This window comes from Rhinoraja longicauda, chromosome 23, assembly GCF_053455715.1.
Source record: "Rhinoraja longicauda isolate Sanriku21f chromosome 23, sRhiLon1.1, whole genome shotgun sequence".
Lineage (NCBI taxonomy): Eukaryota > Metazoa > Chordata > Chondrichthyes > Rajiformes > Arhynchobatidae > Rhinoraja > Rhinoraja longicauda.
Genome location: NC_135975.1, coordinates 15,573,686 through 15,592,832, shown reverse-complemented (window position 1 = coordinate 15,592,832; position 19,147 = coordinate 15,573,686). Strand labels below are relative to the sequence as shown.

Here is a 19,147-nt window from a genome sequence, read left to right as displayed (position 1 = left end):
TCAAGCTTGAAAGGGTTCAGAAAAGATTTATGAGGATGGTGCCAGGACTAGAGTATGTGAGCTATGGGGAAAGGTTGAGTAGGCTGGGTCTCTATTCAAAGGAGCGCAGGAGGATGAGGGGGGATCTTATAGAGGTGTTCAAAATCATGAGAGAAATAGATCGGGTAGATGCACAGAGTCTCTTGCCCAGAGTAGGGGAATCGACAACCAGAGGATATAGGTTCAATGTGAAGGGGAAAGATTTAATAGGAATCCAAGGGGTAACCTTTTCATACAAAGGGGGGTGGGTGTATGGAATAAGCTGCCAGAGGAGGTAGTTGAGGCTGGGAGTATTCATTTAAGAAACAGTTAGGCAGGTACATGGATAGGACAGGTTTGGAGGGATATGGACCAAGCACAGGCAAGTGGGACTAGTGTAGTTGGGACATTGCTGGCCGGTGTAGGCAAGTTGGGCTGAAGGGCCTGTTTCCACTCTGTATTACTCTATGACTCCAAATAAATAAATATATCTGGAATTGAAAATAAAAGGCTAATAATACCAGTCATGATGCCCACAAAAAGACTGAAATGTTTGAAAATCCATCTCTTTTACTACCAGTAATGTCTCATGAATCAATAAATGCATTAAAAATTGTTCTTCTAATCTTTGTAATACACATGCAGTGATTGTTAGATGGAACCTGACATTGCTTTATTTGTTACATATGTGACTCTAATATCTGAATGGTCTCTGGATAACCTGAACTGGCAATAATATTCGCGTTAGATAAAAGCTAGATTCACATTAGTTATTTTGAATGTTCTCTGAATTCTTTACCATGATTTTAATTTATCACCTTGAATAACCTTTTAACAATTGCATCTCCACTTCTGTACCATTAGCTATCCAATTATCTTGTTAGTTTAAACATTTCCACTTGGCTGCACATTTCATTCCGCTGAAGCGTGTTGTATCAGATGAGACTAGCAATGATTTATATCTGCGATGTATGGCTGTGCAGTAATAATGCAGGCAGATTGTATTGTGTAGTCAAAACTGAGTGGTTACGTAGCAGAAAGGAAAATATTTGCTGGGGAAATGGCAAGGGAGCAGATTATCGTATTTGCCCTTGCAATGATTCTTCAGATATTTTATATTTCAAACAGTGTAAATCTCTGCTGCAAGTAATTGTACACTATGAAAGCAAGCTTAAGATAAACACAAAATGCTGGAGTAACTCAGCGGGACGGGCAGCATCTCTGGAGAGAAGGAATGGGTGACGTTGCGGGTCTAGACCCTTCTTTCTCGCTTGCTGCTCTCTATAATTCCTCCTGCTCTCCAGCCCCATTGCCTACACATTAAAGTAAGCTTGTTTGGTTTGGTTAATATCACTGATTTTAGGTACCACTCTATCATGAGAATAAAATTGAATCAATATTATTTTTATTTCTCTACCAAAGTGTTGTTCATTGTAAACCAGTGTAGAAACAACCTCCTACCTCATTAAGCCAGACCAGTGGAAAATATGTTGGCTCCTTAATATTACGTAATATTCTACAAAAGAAAAAAATTGTGTGAACTCTTTGAAAATGTTCAACGTCTGTAACAATTAACTTGTGGCAGGACACACAAAAAATTGGAAATACACATTAGCCTCACTTACTACGCACAGGAGACCATTCAGCCCATTGAGTCTGTACCAGCTCCTAGGGGAGCAATCCCATCGGTCCCATTCCCTCTTTCTCTCTTCTTCTCTGTAGCCATGTAATACAGGTCCATCAACTTCTTTTTTAGTTAATTTTTACCATTCCCCAACATTACTGGACAATTTACAACAGAAAATTAACATCTTTTGGATGACTGATAAAAACCACAGCACCCAGCAGAACCCCATGCAGTCACATGAAGATTGTGCAAATTCCACCCAGGCAGCACTCGAGGTCAGGAACGATCCCAAGTCTTCTGAGGCCACTGAACTAAATGCTGCGCATTAAGCCATCGATGCGTTTAAAAGATACTTAATTGTAAACTAATCCTAATAATCTGCTACCCACACTTCCATCACTAGGCTCTGTAAACCTTCATTCATCCAGTACTAGGGTTGCCAACTTTCTAACTCAAAAAATAAGGGACAAAAAGTGACGTAACCTCCCCAGCCAGCGGCCACGTGCTCCTGCTCCACCAATGGCGGCCGCCCAGGCTGGGAGGTGGGTTGCTACGAAACCTCCGTTAGGTGAACACACTCGGCACCTGTCCCCGAACACACTCTGTTAGCCTAAACTGTCGGGGCCTACAGCGGCCCCCGTGCCTACAGTGTCTGGGCCTCCAGCGGACCCCGGGCCTACAATGTCCGGGCCTACAGTGTCCGGGCCTTTAGCACCCCCTGGGCCTAATACAGGACAAGGGCTGTCCCGTACGGGACAAACAAATTTAACCCAATATACGGGATGTCCCGGCTAATACGGGACAGTTGGCAACCCTATCCAGTACCCTGTTGCCTGTATCTAATCATCCATTAACCACATTCCACTGTTTACCTTAGTTTGGGGTCCCACAGAGTCTTAGCTTTATGATTCCAGTCTTGTATTTAAACCTCTTTATAGTCCAGGGTCCTTCTCTCTGTATTCTCCTCTTACCCCCTTCTAAACCCTGCATTTTGCCTATTCCGCCCTCTGTGTAGACAATGCCCCTTCATCCCATTTATTGGAAGATAAAAAATGGATTGACTGGGCTTATATTCACAGGAATTTAAGGATGAGAGGGGATCTTTTTGAAACGTTTTAAATTCTTAAGAGATTGGACAGGCTAGATGCAGGAAAAATGTTCCCGATGTTGGAGGAGTCCAGAACCAGGGGTCACACTTTAAGAATAAGGGGTCGGCCATTTAGGACTGAGATGAGGAAAAACTTTTTCACCCAGAGAGTTGTGAATCTGTGGAATTCTCTGCCACAGAAGGCAGTGGAGGCCAATTCACTGAATGTATTCAAGAGAGAGTTAGATTTTGCTCTGAGGACAAAAGGAATCAAGGGATATGGGGAAAAAAGTAGTATCAGGGTACTGATTCTGGATGATCAGCCATGATCATATTGAATGGTGGTGCTGGCTCGAAGGGCCGAATGGCCTACTCCTGTGCCTACGTTCTACGTTTCTATGTTTCTATCTGCCTTTACACACCAGGATCCCACACACTGCTCTTCCCTTCACCTCCCACTTCTCACAACTCAAAGACCCACCAAGCTTTTCACACCACTTGCAATATTTCTTTCTATAGTTCTTTAAATTGTTTGCTTCTGCCTTCAAGAAGCACCTCTGGAAGTAATGTGTAAGAAGGAACTGCAGATGCTGGTTTAAACCGAAGATAGACACAAAAAGCTGGAGTAACTCAGCGGGACAGGCAGCATCTCTGGAGAGAAGGAATGGGTGACTTTTCGGGTCTTCAGACTGAAGGGTCTCGACCCGAAACGTCACCCATTCCTTCTCTCCAGAGATGCGGGCTGTCCCACTGAGTTACTCCAGCTTTTTGTGTCTACCTCTGGAAGGAATATCAGCATAGAATGTAGTAACTATTTCTAAGTTATTTGAATTTGCCCGAGTTATTATAGGCAAGTAAAAGTCCAGACAAACGCTTATTTTCTTTAACATGATGATTTAAGTAACTGCTTATTTACGCTTGTTTGAGTAAATCAAACGTACTCAATTTTCTTTGAAGGTTTAAACATTAAGTTGATTTGGATACGTTTAGCAATTCTCAAGGTAAATCCAGTAACCTGCAATGATAAAGAACATAGAAAAGCTTCATGAAGAAAGCATCGACGTATTAAATATTGCTAGTTGAACACAATGTTAAACAGGTAAGCCAGCCCAGTTTGGGAATTTATGAAATTGATAAGGTTTATCATCATTGTATTGTGTCAAACGTTCCGCGACTTGTCCTCCAGTTTTTTCTGAGTTATGGAATGCCCATTGCTATTTAATTATTCTTTCAGACTTGAAATCTAATTGTTTTAGTTTAGTTTAGAGAAACAGCGCACAAACAGGCCCTTCGTCACACCGAGTCTGCGCCAACCAGTGATCCCCGCACACTAACACGATCCTACACACCAGGCACAATTTACAATTTTTACCAAAGCCTATTAGCCTACAAACCTGTATGTCTTTGGAATAGAGCTCCTGAAATAAATCTACGCAGGTCACGGGGAAAACGTACAAATTTCGTACGGACAGCATCCGTAGTCAGGATCGGACCTGGGTCTCTGCTGCTGATCGGCACCGGACCATAGATAAAAGGTTTTCAAGAAAAAAAGTTACCACTTACAGGTTCCACATCAAGGAAGGTTTCATGTTCTTCCTTGTTGGGCCTCATGCCAGATATTGATTTCACAATTTCATCACTGGCGTACAGGAAGTGAGGAAGTGAAATAAAAATTGGTTTACCTAAAATGTAAATATACCATTACATTGGGTGCTGTGAATTAAACCACACATAAATGTGCAGGGAATATTTCACAGGTTAGAATTTAAGTCACATTATAAATTACCCATTTCATCTGCCAATATTGAAGCAGGAAAATGGCAAATCAGCAAAACATGAATTTGCATTAATAACCAATTAAATACTCAGAAATTATAACAAAAGAGCAGAAAAAAACCCAGAAATGAGCAACCACATTCATCACATACCAACCATTCATCCTCCAGACTAAATACAATAGGTTCTTTGAGAACCCATATTAACAATCTCAGACATCTTTCCCTTGTGATGTTTCTTCCTTTTTCTGTTGTATTTCCAAAATGGAAAAATCATAACTTTACCGCCTTCACTGACTGCACCTGAATTGTCCTCTTCTTTTGTCTGGTTCTCTATCTTCATTACTGGGCACAGTATAGCCATCAGACCATAAGACAAAGGAGCAGAATTAGGCCATTCAGCCCATCAAGTCCACTCCACCATTCAATCATGGCCGCTGTTTATTCCCTCTCAACAACGTTCTCCTGCTTTCTCCTTGTAACCTTTGTCACCCTATTACAAGTCCAGTGACTGCCACTACTGTTGATTACATTCCCACACACCCTGCTTCCTGCAAGGACTCTACTCTCCTGGTTGTGCCACTACTTTCACATCTGTTCTGATCAGTCTTTCCTCTCTTCCCAACCCGTCTTCCCAGGCCTGGACTGGTCCATTGTTGCAGTTCATCCTGAAACCATCCTCTGATTGAAATCCCAGGTAGCATTTTTCAGTGATGAAAATTTGCAACAGCCATTCTTGAATCTTATCCTTTTGAATTCAGGACCGGGCAAAATCCTGGCCATTGTCAACACTGCACTTTCCAAGGTTACTGTGGTATTAACAAAGGCCACAATTTAGCAGCATTTTTTCAGCGAGTTGAGTTCACCAGTTTTGTTATTGAATGGTATGAATCTCTTCACAAGCCCCTTGTAGTCTAAAAGCAAAATTCCCAGCAAAAACTCATAATAATAAAGAAACTAAGTTGGTGCGTAACATTTAGTTAAGCGGTCATATTTTGCCAGGATTTATATGGGCTTATGACAGAACACTAAATGCTGTTTTCTTCCATTTATAAGCCTCCCTTGGTGAGATCATAGATGTAGAGTAGAAACAAAGAACTGCTGATGCTGGTTAATACTCAAAAGAACATAAAGTGCTGGAGTAACTCAACAGCTCAGACAGCATCTCTGGAGAACATGGATGGGTGATGGTTGGGGTTGAGACTCCTGCTTCAGTTGCAGAGCTGTACACTGTATTTTTTTCCCTGATTTAAGGAAGGATGGCAGTGCACTGGAAACAGTCCAGAAAAGGTTTACTAGGAGACTAACACCTGAGGTGTGCGGTTGCCCGATACAAAAGAATTGGACAGACTAGGTTTGGTAGAAGACTGTGAGGAGATTTAATTGAAACATATGAGATTCTGAAGGACCTTGACGAGGCGGCTTTTTCTCACAAATCCCCGACCTAAGTTGCTGCTGAAAAACAAGGGGTCATCCGTTTAAAACGGAGGTGAGATTAATTATTTTTCTCATGGGGTTGTGTGTCTTTGTAGGTCTCTTCTTCAAAGAGTAGTGGAAACAGAGTCTGAAAATATTTTTAAGAGCAGATGAATGAACATTTGGTTTGCATGGGGCTGAGAGGTTACTGTGAGTAGCACATTCCTGTCGACATGTAATTGAGGTCACAATCAGATCACCTAAGATCTTATTCAAGGTCAAAGCAGATTAGATGGGCTGAACGGCCTACTCTTGCTCCTAAACAACAGTATAACAGTATAACAAAACTTTATTGTCATTCGGTATAAATACCGAACGAAATTTCAGCAGTCACAAGACACAGCAAAAAAGAAAAGAACACAGGACACACGACCCCAACACAAACATCCATCACAGTGACTCCAAACACCCCCTCACTGTGATGGAGGCAACAAAACTTCCCCTCTCTTCCCCCCGCACCCACGGACAGGCAGCTCGACCCCTACCGAGGCAAACGACACGCACAGCCCCCGCAAGGGGATGGAAGGCCCCGCGGCCGAGCCGCACCGGGCACCGAAACATCCCGCGGCCGAGCCACGCTGGCGATGTTAAGTCCAGCGGCTAAGCCGCGCCGGGCACTGAAACGTCCCGCGGCCGAGCCGCACCGGGCAATACTCACGCTCTTTGCAGGCGCTAATGTCCAGGATTCCTGCGAAGGTACAGTTCTGTGAAATCGTCGGGTCTTTGCAATAACAGTGATTGTCAGGATTCTCCAGATAGGATGCAAGACCCTCAGGAGGAATAACAAAACGGTGGACAGGAATGTCCTTCAGTGATAGCTTTTGTTCATATTCAGCGTAGATGGATCTGAGGAATCAGTAGAAGAGAATGAGGGTTTTTTCATTCCTTTGAACACAGTGGCTGAGATTATACTCGAGGCTGTAGCGATTCTTCCCTTCGTTTATAACGACAATGCAGTTCACAATGTTTCAACATCTGCTTAGCTCACCTCAGCATGATGCATGCACTTCTGGCATTCTCAATATCTCACCTGAACAAGTGGCACTGCACACCAACTTTACAACAGTCCTGCCACATGTGGTTAGTACTTGTGAGGGGGAAGTTCTATCCAGGAGCAGTGCATGGATTTGGGCACAGGATCAGAAGGATGAGATTAGCGCAAATGTGAATGGGTTGAGAAGCCAGCTCCAGTCCACCAAAATAACCATTGTACATGGTTTAGTTTAGTTGAATTTCATTCATTATTGTCACATGTATCAAGGTACAGTGAAAAGCTTTTGTTTGCGTGCTATCCAGTAAAATAAAAGACTCCTGTCTGATGGGAGAGGGGAGAAGAGGGAGAGACCGGGGTGAGACTGGACCTTGATTATGCTGGTGGCCTTGCCGAGGCAGCGTGAAGTATAGATGGAGTCAATGGAAGGGAGTCTGGTTTGTAAGGCCATTGCGCACAGCACTGTCGTAACTCTGCGTCCAGAAACAAGTTGGAACTGTAGAATCATTACAGATTGGGGAGCCGTTTCACCAGCACCCATTCCAATTCTCTAACAAAGCAAGGCAGTCAATCCCTGTAGTAGGTAACCCCACAATGTATGATCTTCCATGTGTCTACTCAGTTCCCTTTAGAAAACCTTTGCTTTTGCCCCACTTTGAGGCAGTGAATTCCAGGTCACGAAGGTCTCCCCTGCCATCCGACAACTCGTTCACAGTGCTATTTTATTAGTAAAGGCTCTGCTATTACTAACCTTGTGCAGTCACCCACCTGCATCAAACTCCACCTTTAGGCTGTTCCCCCAAAACTGTGGAGATGGGATCATGTTATGTGGGATAAAAACTCACTAATGGCTTCACAATTAATGCCAAAACCCAGAGGTAAAAGTATGTTCATGTGGCAGCAGTAAGACACACTCAACATTCGCCCTAGTTTCCCAGCAATATCAGACCCTCCCACCTCCAACATGTCTTCATATAATACTGAGGATTTCCAATCAGGAAGCTGAACGAAGGAGAGATTTAAAGGCCATTGAATTTCTCTTTGGATAAAAGCCCAAGTGCAGACACCCTGACAAAACAGGCAGGAATTGCATCCTCCATGATGAGACTAGGATTAAAAAACGAATAGACAGCTTTCTTGGCTTGTAATTGACGGCTCAGTCAAGGAGTGTGACATTGCCTGCAACAAGCCGTTCCCACAATGTAAATATGGGTGTACTTTGGAAGTCCACGGCTGAAGATGTGAGTACACCGCTCAGTTTTTCACTGCGCCATGAAGACCAGTTATCCTGCGAGTGTCATGTGACAGGATAATTTGCTCCGTTCCTTGGCAATGCTCTAATGTGACCATATCTCTAACATGGACATTTTAAGGCAGAGATTTTTCGGATTCTTGATCAGGAAGCGTGTTCGGGGTTATGGGGAGAAGGCAGGAGAATAGGGTTGAGAGGGAAAGATAGATCAGCCAGGATTGAATGGTGGAGTAGACTTGATGGGTCGATTGACCTAATTCTGCTCCTATAACTTATGAACTTATGAGCATAAACATTACATTAGGGTCTTGAGGGTGACTGCCGGCAGGAAATTGCAGGATGAATTTTCTGAATGATAACCTGGACATGGTTGTTATTTTGTTTATCTCCTAATAAAGATAGATTTTCAATTACATAACACTGAAAAAGAGATTTTCATGCAATGTAACCCCATGTAAACATAATTACATCCATTCCCATTATTTGCATACATTTTACAAATCATCCAAATCATCTTTTTTTGTAATGTAATAGATCAATCTTGTTCTAACTCTGGTAAGAAGTGAAGATGGAATTAGTTATTTTTTAGTGTTTTTGGATGGGTGTAGTAACAAATAATTTTTGAACTTATGTTGTGGGTTTATACCATTGTTAAATTTGCATTTACGAAGTTAAATTAAAACTTGTGGAGAACTTCCAATGAATTGTAAAACCAGTTCAGTTGTATATTACCTGCAAATGTCAGAGGAGAAAAAAAATATTTTCTTTTCATTGTGAAGAAATGGTGGAAATGAGCTTCCATCTGTTGATAGATGTGAAGATATATTACATGTGAAAATTACAGTCAATCACCACACAGTAATAGGTTCAACGATTTGTAAATCATAAAATCATGTGGTTAGAGTAGAATTAGGTCATTTGGCCCATCAAGTCTACTCCACCGTTCAATCATGGCTGATCTATCTCTCCCTCCTAACCCCATTCTCCTGCCTTCTCCCCATAACCTTTGACACCTGTACTAATCAAGAATCTATCTCTGTCTTAAATATATCCATTGTCTTTGCCTCCACTGCCTTCTGTGGCAAAGAATTCCACAGATTCACCACCCTCTGACTAAAGAAATTTCTCCTCATCTCCTTCCGAAAATAACGTCCTTTAATTCTGAGGCTATGACTAGTTTTACTGATATTACTGGTTAATTGACTATGAGTTGTACGTTAAGTCACTTACAAAGAGATCCTTCCTTTTTCTCACCTTATCTCAGCTTTATATCTATTCCCTAACCAAATATAAGCAAAACCTAACTTTTTGTGAAGGTTCTGTAAAAATAGCAGCATTGCAGCTGCAATTCACTTGCACTCTTTCCATCTAATGGATTCAGTGCTTATGACGTAATCTTCTCTATACTGGTGAAACCCAACACATATTCAGTGATCTCTTTGCATGTCACCTTCATTCAGTTGCTCCCACTCTGACCCAATGAGGTGTAATGTAAGTTTGAGGAACTGCACCTTATTTTCTGTCCAGGGAGGATGACAAATATCTGAACACCATAACAAATTCAGCGATTTCAGATAACTCACTTTTTCTGTTTCTATCAGACCTGGGAAGAAGGGTCTTGGCCCGAAACGTCACCCATTCCTTCTCTCCAGAGATGCTGCCTGTCTCGCTGAGTTACTCCAGTATTTTGTGTCCATCTATGGCCAGTTCTTCTGCAGGTTATCTCATATATCTGTAATACACAATCAAACCATCCACCGTATCTGTGCATTGTGGATGGCTTGACTGCAATCACGTATAATCTTTTTGCTGATTAGACAGCACGCAACCAAAAAGCTTTTCACTGTATCACATGACAATAATAAACCAAACTAAACTAATCTCAGAGAACTAAGTTCTTACATTTGTTCTTATTCAAGATTCCAGCAGTTCTGTGACTATTTGAGTGTTGATAGACAATAGACAATAGACAATAGGTGCAGGAGTAGGCCATTCAGCCCTTCGAGCCAGCACCGCCATTCAGCCCTTCGAGCCAGCACCGCCATTCAATGCGATCATGGCTGATCACTCTCAATCAGTACCCCGTTCCTGCCTTCTCCCCATACCCCCTCACTCCGCTATCCTTAAGAGCTCTATCCAGCTCTCTCTTGAAAGCATCCAACGAACTGGCCTCCACTGCCTTCTGAGGCAGAGAATTCCACACCTTCACCACTCTCTGACTGAAAAAGTTCCTCCTCATCTCCGTTCTAAATGGCCTACCCCTTATTCTTAAACTGTGGCCCCTTGTTCTGGACTCCCCCAACATTGGGAACATGTTTCCTGCCTCTAATGTGTCCAATCCCCTAATTATCTTATATGTTTCAATAAGATCCCCCCTCATCCTTCTAAATTCCAGTGTATACAAGCCCAATCGCTCCAGCCTTTCAACATACGACAGTCCCGCCATTCCGGGAATTAACCTAGTGAACCTACGCTGCACGCCCTCCATAGCAAGAATATCCTTCCTCAAATTTGGAGACCAAAACTGCACACAGTACTCCAGGTGCGGTCTCACCAGGGCCCGGTACAACTGTAGAAGGACCTCTTTGCTCCTATACTCAACTCCTCTTGTTATGAATGCCAACATTCCATTGGCTTTCTTCACTGCCTGCTGTACCTGCATGCTTCCTTTCATTGACTGATGCACTAGGACACCCAGATCTCGTTGAACTCCCCCTCCTCCTAACTTGACACCATTCAGATAATAATCTGCCTTTCTATTCTTACTTCCAAAGTGAAAAACCTCACACTTATCTACATTAAACTGCATCTGCCATGTATCCGCCCACTCACACAACCTGTCCAAGTCACCCTGCAGCCTTATTGCATCTTCCTCACAATTCACACTACCCCCCCCCCCCCCCCAGCTTAGTATCATCTGCAAATTTGCTAATGGTACTTTTAATCCCTTCGTCTAAGTCATTAATGTATATTGTAAATAGCTGGGGTCCCAGCACCGAACCTTGCGGTACCCCACTGGTCACTGCCTGCCATTCCGAAAGGGCCCCATTTATCCCCACTCTTTGCTTTCTGTCTGTCAACCAATTTTCTATCCATGTCAGTACCCTACCCCCAATACCATGTGCCCTAATTTTGCCCACTAATCTCCTATGTGGGACCTTGTCGAAGGCTTTCTGAAAGTCGAGGTACACCACATCCACTGACTCTCCCCTGTCAATTTTCCTAGTTACATCCTCAAAAAATTCCAGTAGATTTGTCAAGCATGATTTCCCCTTCGTAAATCCATGCTGACTCGGAATGATCCTGTTACTGCTATCCAAATGCTCAGCAATTTCGTCTTTTATAATTGACTCCAGCATCTTCCCCACCACTGATGTCAGACTAACTGGTCTATAATTACCCGTTTTCTCTCTCCCTCCTTTCTTAAAAAGTGGGATAACATTTGCTATCCTCCAATCCACAGGAACTGATCCTGAATCTATAGAACATTGAAAAATGATCTCCAATGCTTCCACTATTTCTAGAGCCACCTCCTTAAGTACCCTGGGATGCAGACCATCAGGCCCTGGGGATTTATCAGCCTTCAGTCCCATCAGTCTACCCAAAACCATTTCCTGCCTAATGTGGATTTCCTTCAGTTCCTCCATCACCCTAGGTTCTCCGGCCCCTAGAACATTTGGGAGATTGTGTCTATCTTCCTCAGTGAAGACAGATCCAAAGTAACGGTTTAACTCGTCTGCCATTTCTTTGTTCCCCATAATAAATTCCCCTGTTTCTGTCTTCAAGGGACCCACATTTGCCTTGACTATTTTTTTCCTCTTCACGTAGCTAAAAAAACTTTTGCTATCCTCCTTTATATTATTGGCTAGTTTACCCTCGTACCTCATCTTTTCTCCCCGTATTGCCTTTTTAGTTAACTTTTGTTGCTCTTTAAAAGAGTCCCAATCCTCTGTCTTCCCACTCTTCTTTGCTATGTTATACTTCCTCTCCTTAATTTTTATGCTGTCCCTGACTTCCCTTGTCAGCCACAGGTGTCTCTTACTCCCCTTAGAGTCTTTTCACCTCTTTGGAATAAATTGATCCTGCAACCTCTGCATTATTCCCAGGAATACCTGCCATTGCTGTTCTACCGTCTTCCCTGCTAGGGCCTCCTTCCAGTCAATTTTGGCCAGCTCCTGCCTCATGCCTCTGTAATCCCCTTTGCTATACTGTAATACCGACACTTCCGATTTTCCCTTCTGCCTTTCCATTTGCAGAGTAAAACTTATCATGTTGTGATCACTGCCTCCTAATGGCTCTTTTACCTCTAGTCCCCTTATCAGATCAGGATCATTACACAACACTAAATCCAGAATTGCCTTCTCCCTGGTAGGCTCCAGTACAAGCTGTTCTAAGAATCCATCTCGAAGGCACTCTACAAAATCTCTTTCCTGGGGTCCATTTCCAACCTGATTTTCCCAGTCTACCTGCATGTTGAAATCTCCCATAACCACCGTAGCATTACATTTTTGACACGCCAATTTTATTTCCTGCTTCAACTTGCACCCTATGTCGAGGCTACTGTTTGGGGGCCTATAGATAACTCCCATTGGGGTCTTTTTACCCTTACAATTTCTCATTTCTATCCATACTGATTCAACATCTCCTGATTCTATGCAAGGGAATGAATATCATTCCTTACCATCAGAGCAACCCCACCCCCTCTGCCCACCTGTCTGTCTTTTCTATACGTTGTATACCCCTGAATATTGAGTTCCCAGCCCTGGTCCTTTTGTAGCCATGTCGCAGTGATCTCTACAACATCATACTTGCCCATGACTAACTGAGCCTCAAGCTCATCCACTTTATTTTTTATACTACGCGCATTTAAGTACAACACTTTAACTTCTGTATTCACCTCCCCTCTCACATCGGTCACAATTGGCCCTGCCCTTAATTTCTTTTCCCCTCTAGAACTTCTGTTCCCATTCTTCCGAGAGTCTTTTGCAATATCTCCTGTATTCACTTTTTTTACCTCATCTCCATATTCACAATTTGTCAACCCCTCCCCCCCACTACTTAGTTTAAAGCCACAGGTGTCACACTAGCAAACCTGCCTGCCAGAATGTTTGTCCCCCTGCTGTTAAGATGTAACCCGTCCCTTTTGTACAAGTCACCCCTAGCCCAGAAGAGATCCCAGTGGTCCAGAAATCTAAATCCCTGCTCTCTGCACCAGCCCCTCAGCCATAAATTCATACCCTCTATTTCTCTGTTCCTGGCCTCACCAGCACGAGGTACCGGTAGCAGTCCAGAGATAGTTGGATTGATATCAAACTTACCTGTGCCATTGATCATATCGCAGTAAGGGTCATTCCAAAAGGGGAGCTTCCTAAAAAGATAATATTATAAACCTCAGAATCTCAGAACCTCAGAAACTAAAAGAATTAAGTTAAAGATTATGGCATATTTTACTTTGTTACTATACCATTTACAGATAGAAAATGGTGCATGCCCCTTTACAATACAATACAATATATCTTTATTGTCATTGTACCCAGGGGTACAACGAGATTGGGAATGCGCCTCCCATACGATGCAATAATTTAAGTAATTTAGACAACAGCAACCCAACGAAACGAAACAATTGTGACAGTTTTAGACAGGGTAAAGTGCAAGTTGATCTATGCGTTGTGGCCATCCGGCTCAGCAGGACCGGTTCATAGCAGCTATGGCCCTGGGGATGAAGCTGTTCCTGTCTGGAGGTGCGGGCATAGAAGGCCTTGTATCGTCTGCCCGATGGAAGGAGTTCGAACAGACTGTTGCAGGGGTGTGAAGAGTCTTTGTGGATGCTGGTGGCTTTTCTGAGGCATCGTGTGTTGTAGATGCCCTCCAAGTCTGGTAGCTGTGTTCCGATGGCCCTCTGAGCTCTATGGACTACCCGCTGTAGAGCTTTCCTTTCTGCCTCCGTGCAGCTGAGGTACCACACAGGGATGCCATGCGTTAGGATGCTCTCTATGGTGCAGCGGTAGAAGGTCGTCAGCAGCTGTTGGGGTAGACCAGACTTTTTCAGTGTTCTTAAGTAGAACAGTCTTTGTTGTGCCTTCTTGACCAGCGCAGCAGTGTTATTGGACCATGTTAGGTCCCCCGAAATGTGAGTGCCCAGAAACTTGAAGCTGGACACTCTCTCCACACTGTCCCCGTTGATAGAGATCGGGGCATATTCCCCGTTATGTGACCTACGGAAGTTGATGATCAGCTCCTTGGTCTTGGTGGTATTTAGGGACAGGTTGTTATCCGAGCACCAGTCCGCCAGGTTCTGCACCTCCGCTCTATAGTTTGTTTCATCCCCGTTGGTGATAAGCCAGATCACCGTTGTGTCGTCTGCAAACTTGACAATGGTGTTGGTGTCGAATGCAGGAACACAGTCGTGTGTGAAGAGGGAGTAGAGCATGGGGCTCAGAACACAGCCCTGTGGTGTGCCGGTACTCAGGGTGATAGTGGAGGACAGGTGCGGGCCCATTCTCACTTTTTAGTCACTTTAATTAGAGGTATGCTCCTAATACTATTTAATTATGGAATATTTTTATTGATTTTTGGGGGATTTGTCTTTTGCTGGTATTACTGGCATTTATTATCCATTCTTAATTGCCCTCAAGAAGGCAGTGGTGAGCTACCTTCATGAAAACTACAGTCTTTTCTTATGAAAGTCCTCTCATGTAGTGAATTCTAGAAATTGGATCCATCAGTGATGAAGGAATAGTGTTTTATTTCCAAGTCAGGATGGGAGTGAGACCGGCAGATAGTGGTATTCCCATGGATCTGCATTCTTGCATCCTTCATTTTCTTGAGGTAAAAGTTATAGGTTTGGGGCAGTTGCGGTTGGAGACATTTGGATAAGTAAAGTGCAATGCATTTTGTAATCATTGTACATAGAATACTATAGAATTATGAACAGTATTGAATATCTATACATAATCATAATCATAATCATACTTTATTAGGAATTTGATTTGCCATAGTCAGACCAATAAAAAGCACCAAAACGCACAAAATACATTTTAACATAAGCATCCACCACAGTGACTCCTCCACATTCCTCACTGTGATGGAAGGCAAAAAAAAAGTTCAATCTCTTCCCTTCTTCGTTCTCCCATGGTTGGGGCACTCGAACCTTCCATTGAGGGGACGATCATGGCTCCCGTAGCCGGCGGACGGGCCCTCTGTGTCGGGGCACTCAAGCTCCCTCATCGGGGGATCTCAGTTCCCCGTGCCGGGCGATCGGATCCCGGGTCAGGACTGGTCGAACCTCTTGCGACTTTGGAGCTTCCTGACATCAGTCTCTACCCGAGACTGTGAGCTCCTCGATGGTGAAATCTGCAGGCCGTGGTTGGAGTGTCGATTCCAGGCAAGGGATCACAAGCTCCGATGGTAAGTCCACGGCCCCGCGGTGGGGCTCAAAGTCAGTCTCGAGTAAGGCCTCCAGCTCCATGATGTTAGGCCGCAGAGAGACCGGAAATACGATCCGGAAAGGATCGCATCTCCGGCAAGGTAAGAGATTGAAAAAAAGTTTCCACTGACCCCCACCCCTCCACCCCCCACATAAAACAAACCAGAGAACATTAACACATACTTTTAAAACACACTAAAACTAACAAAAAAGACGAAAAGACAGACAGACTGTAGGCAAGGCTGCCATCGCTGATGGCGCCATATGGGCCACTTCAGACCTTCCATTGGAAGGGAGGTCATTGATGAAACTGCTGAATATGTTTCAGTCAAGACACTGATCTGAGAAACTCCTTCTCAATAAACAATAGACAATAGGTGCAGGAGTAGGCCATTCGGCCCTTCGAGCCAGCACCACCATTCAATGTGATCATGGCTGATCATTCTCAATCAGTACCCCGTTCCTGCCTTCTCCCCATACCCCCTTAATAATCTCAAGGCATTTACGCAATTACACTGAATTATAAAAATCAGACGGAGGAACTAATCAATACAACTACATTCACCGATTTAAGGATTTAAAAATATTTGTAGACTCTGGCTCTTACATTAGTTCACCAAATTGCAATGCCTGTAGAGTGCATGGTAAAATTTGAACCTGCTTTTTCTTAAAGAAGATTCCTTTGACATATCTGCATTTTGATTTAGAAATCATTTTTATTATATTATTTACAGATCTCTTATGAGAACTGTAAATATAATAACAATTGACTTTTAGCAAACAAATGGTTATAAATATTTAAATTCATGAGGGAAACAGGGGTAACAGAGAACCCTTAGTTAGATTCTTCATTGTGTAATTAGAAACACTTTGGAAGTATCGTATTTTGGCACAGATGCACAGAAAGCATGAACACACATGTTACTTTATTTCAAGAGGAAAGTTCATCGACCACGAAAAAAGATTAAATGTAATCACAATCCATTCTTACTTCTTATTTCTCCAGCGGTCAATGATGCCAACTTTGCTAATGTCGTCTTTGCCAGTGAACACGTTATAATATCCATCTGCTGTTCCGTTGTACTAGAGACACAGACAAGTAACAATTAAACCATCCTAACTGAATCATAACAAGTTACAGCAATAGTCCAAAAGGCACAAAGAATTGTCAGACTAAAACAGTTTTAAGGCAAATAAACTAATTCTGCACATTGCCCTCACTTGGTGATCATTTTGGGGGTGGTACAGTGGCTCAGCAATAGAGTTGCTGCCTTAGAGCACCAGAGACCCGAGTTCGATCCTGACTATGGGTGCTGCCTGTATGGAGTTTGTACGTTTGACCGTGTGGGTTTTCTCCTGGTGCTCCGGTTTCCTACCACACTCCATACAGGTTTGTAGGGTAATTGGCTCCTAGGATAGAACCAGTGTATGGGTGATTTCTGATCGGTGTGCCGAAGGGCCTGATTCCATACTGTATCTCTAACCTAATTTTCCAGACATTTCTGCAGGAAGTGGTGGCAGACCCAGAAAGCTCAGCTTATAGTAGGCCAAATGTATAAAGCAAAATATCAAAGACCAAAATAGGTCATTTGAGTTATCCATCTTAACAATTCCAATCAACAGAAATGCTGGGTTCCTGGGCATATTGTCTTGCTCAGATGCCTTAAAGAAAGAATGGAAATGGAGAGAAATGGATCATCTGAAGCAGATGAGATTAGTTTATCTTGGCGCCATGCTCAGCACGGACATCATGGGCTGAGCGCCCTGTTCCTGTACTGTACTTTTCTATATTTTATGCTCTATAGAAAGGATGTAAAGGCCTATAATTGCATGCTGGAAAATGGGGTTAATGCATCTAGGTACCTGATGGACACAGTGAGCTAGAGGTATGAGTAAACCATGTTATGAATTGCACTGGAGAAGGTGGAACATTGTTCCCTCTACTTTGCCACCATCGGTGCAAATTACCTACCGGGTAAAATATACCAATGATCGGGTCCTTTGGGGTCAGTTGCTTCAGTAAAGGATCTTCATATCCCCAAAGTAACTCCTTCACCGTTCTAGTCTGAAACAGGGAGGCATTTACCTTTTTCAAGGCATTGTTAACGAAACTGTGAAGTAGAACGTGAAACAGAGATGGTGCAGCCTGTGAAAGAGATAATATATTAGCATCAAACAGCTCTGGGAATTTGTACTGTAGTTATGATTCTTCTTGTATTTATTCATCAAATGCAATTCTCTGTACAAGAACGTCTTCAGAGGTAAAAGCTAAAACACTGTCGGCTAACCCATTTTGTAATTTTGACATGACTTTGGGAGAAATGTCGATCACTGTTTCCTATGTAACTAGATCATCCAAAATCAATGGATTGGGTGTGGCCAGTGACTACTATGTCCAGCCTCTGACTCTGATCTCTGGACCTCTGAACCTCTGACTCCAGCTCTAGTTTGTTCAGTGGACACAAGGCCCAGACTGTGAGTCAAGTCCAACTCTGTTTGGTCCATTATCATCGCCCAAGACTTTTCATATTTCCGTCACCGTTTCTTACCTTTTTACTGCAGCATAGTCTGATGTCTTTAAAGCAAAATGTTGAGTGAGGAATAAATATTGGCCCAGGCCATAAAGGATTAATATCCTGCTTTCTCTCCAAAATGGTGCCATGGGCCACAGTTTAATATCTCAAAGTAAAGATGAAACCTCTCCCTTAGTGCAGCACTCGAGTGTCAGAACAGATTTTCTTTTTCCTTATCGAGGAGATTTTATTACAAATTCACAGTTTACAACCTACTGCATTAATTAAAACTGCTATTCTTGCAGTTTGCAAACATTGAGCATCAGATTACAACATTGTCAGCCGTATTCACAAAGCACTCAAGCCTCCACAGCGACCAGCATTCACGGAAGTCCACCAAAGTCCCCATGGATACCATGTGTTCCTTCTCCAGTCGACTCGGGCTGAACCCTCGACTGCCCACTACCTGGAATCTTGAATGGCCATTCTGGCCAGGCCCAGGAGCAAACCAACAGGGAGATCTGTCCCCCCCCCCCTCCCCTCCCCTCCCCCCCCCCTCCCCTCCGTCCCCCCCCCTCCCCTCCGTCCCCCCCCTCCCCTCCCCCCCCCCCTCCCCTCCCCCCCTCCCCTCCCCTCCCCCCCTCCCCTCCCCTCCCATACTGACAGACCGACGCTCCCCCTTCCGTACCGGGTGACCAAACATCAGGGGCGTGGGGCTGAAATGCAGCCAAAATCAGAGGAGCAGCTCCTTTAGATACTTAAACAGGCCTGCAACCTCTCATACTCCATGTTATACGGTCCAGGCTGCAGCTGTGACAGGCAGCTAGCGAGTCCATGAACTGACTTAATTACATAATACATGCCACTGCTCTGTGTAATACTCTCCACCCCAGGTCCCCGATGTTCAGGGGGAGGACTCCCAGAATAGATTTTTGTGCTCCATTTACTAAAGGATGAACGCTTCAAAAATGTTACCATAGAC

The 19,147-nt window shown here is 43.6% G+C and overlaps 1 protein-coding gene across 1 annotated transcript in view; it reads right to left on the bottom strand.

Moving 5' to 3' along the window:
- Positions 1-19,147, bottom strand: part of cd36 (CD36 molecule (CD36 blood group)) — a 32,939-nt gene that overhangs the window by 2,547 nt on the left and 11,245 nt on the right. Inside the window, exons 4-11 of the mRNA XM_078420145.1 lie at positions 17,625-17,798; positions 16,644-16,735; positions 13,545-13,594; positions 8,959-9,028; positions 6,642-6,829; positions 4,296-4,414; positions 3,674-3,747; positions 1,480-1,534 (exon numbers count right to left, since the gene is read on the bottom strand). Of these exons, the coding sequence (XP_078276271.1) occupies positions 1,480-1,534; positions 3,674-3,747; positions 4,296-4,414; positions 6,642-6,829; positions 8,959-9,028; positions 13,545-13,594; positions 16,644-16,735; positions 17,625-17,798 (822 nt within the window). The remainder of the gene's footprint in view (positions 1-1,479; positions 1,535-3,673; positions 3,748-4,295; positions 4,415-6,641; positions 6,830-8,958; positions 9,029-13,544; positions 13,595-16,643; positions 16,736-17,624; positions 17,799-19,147) is intronic.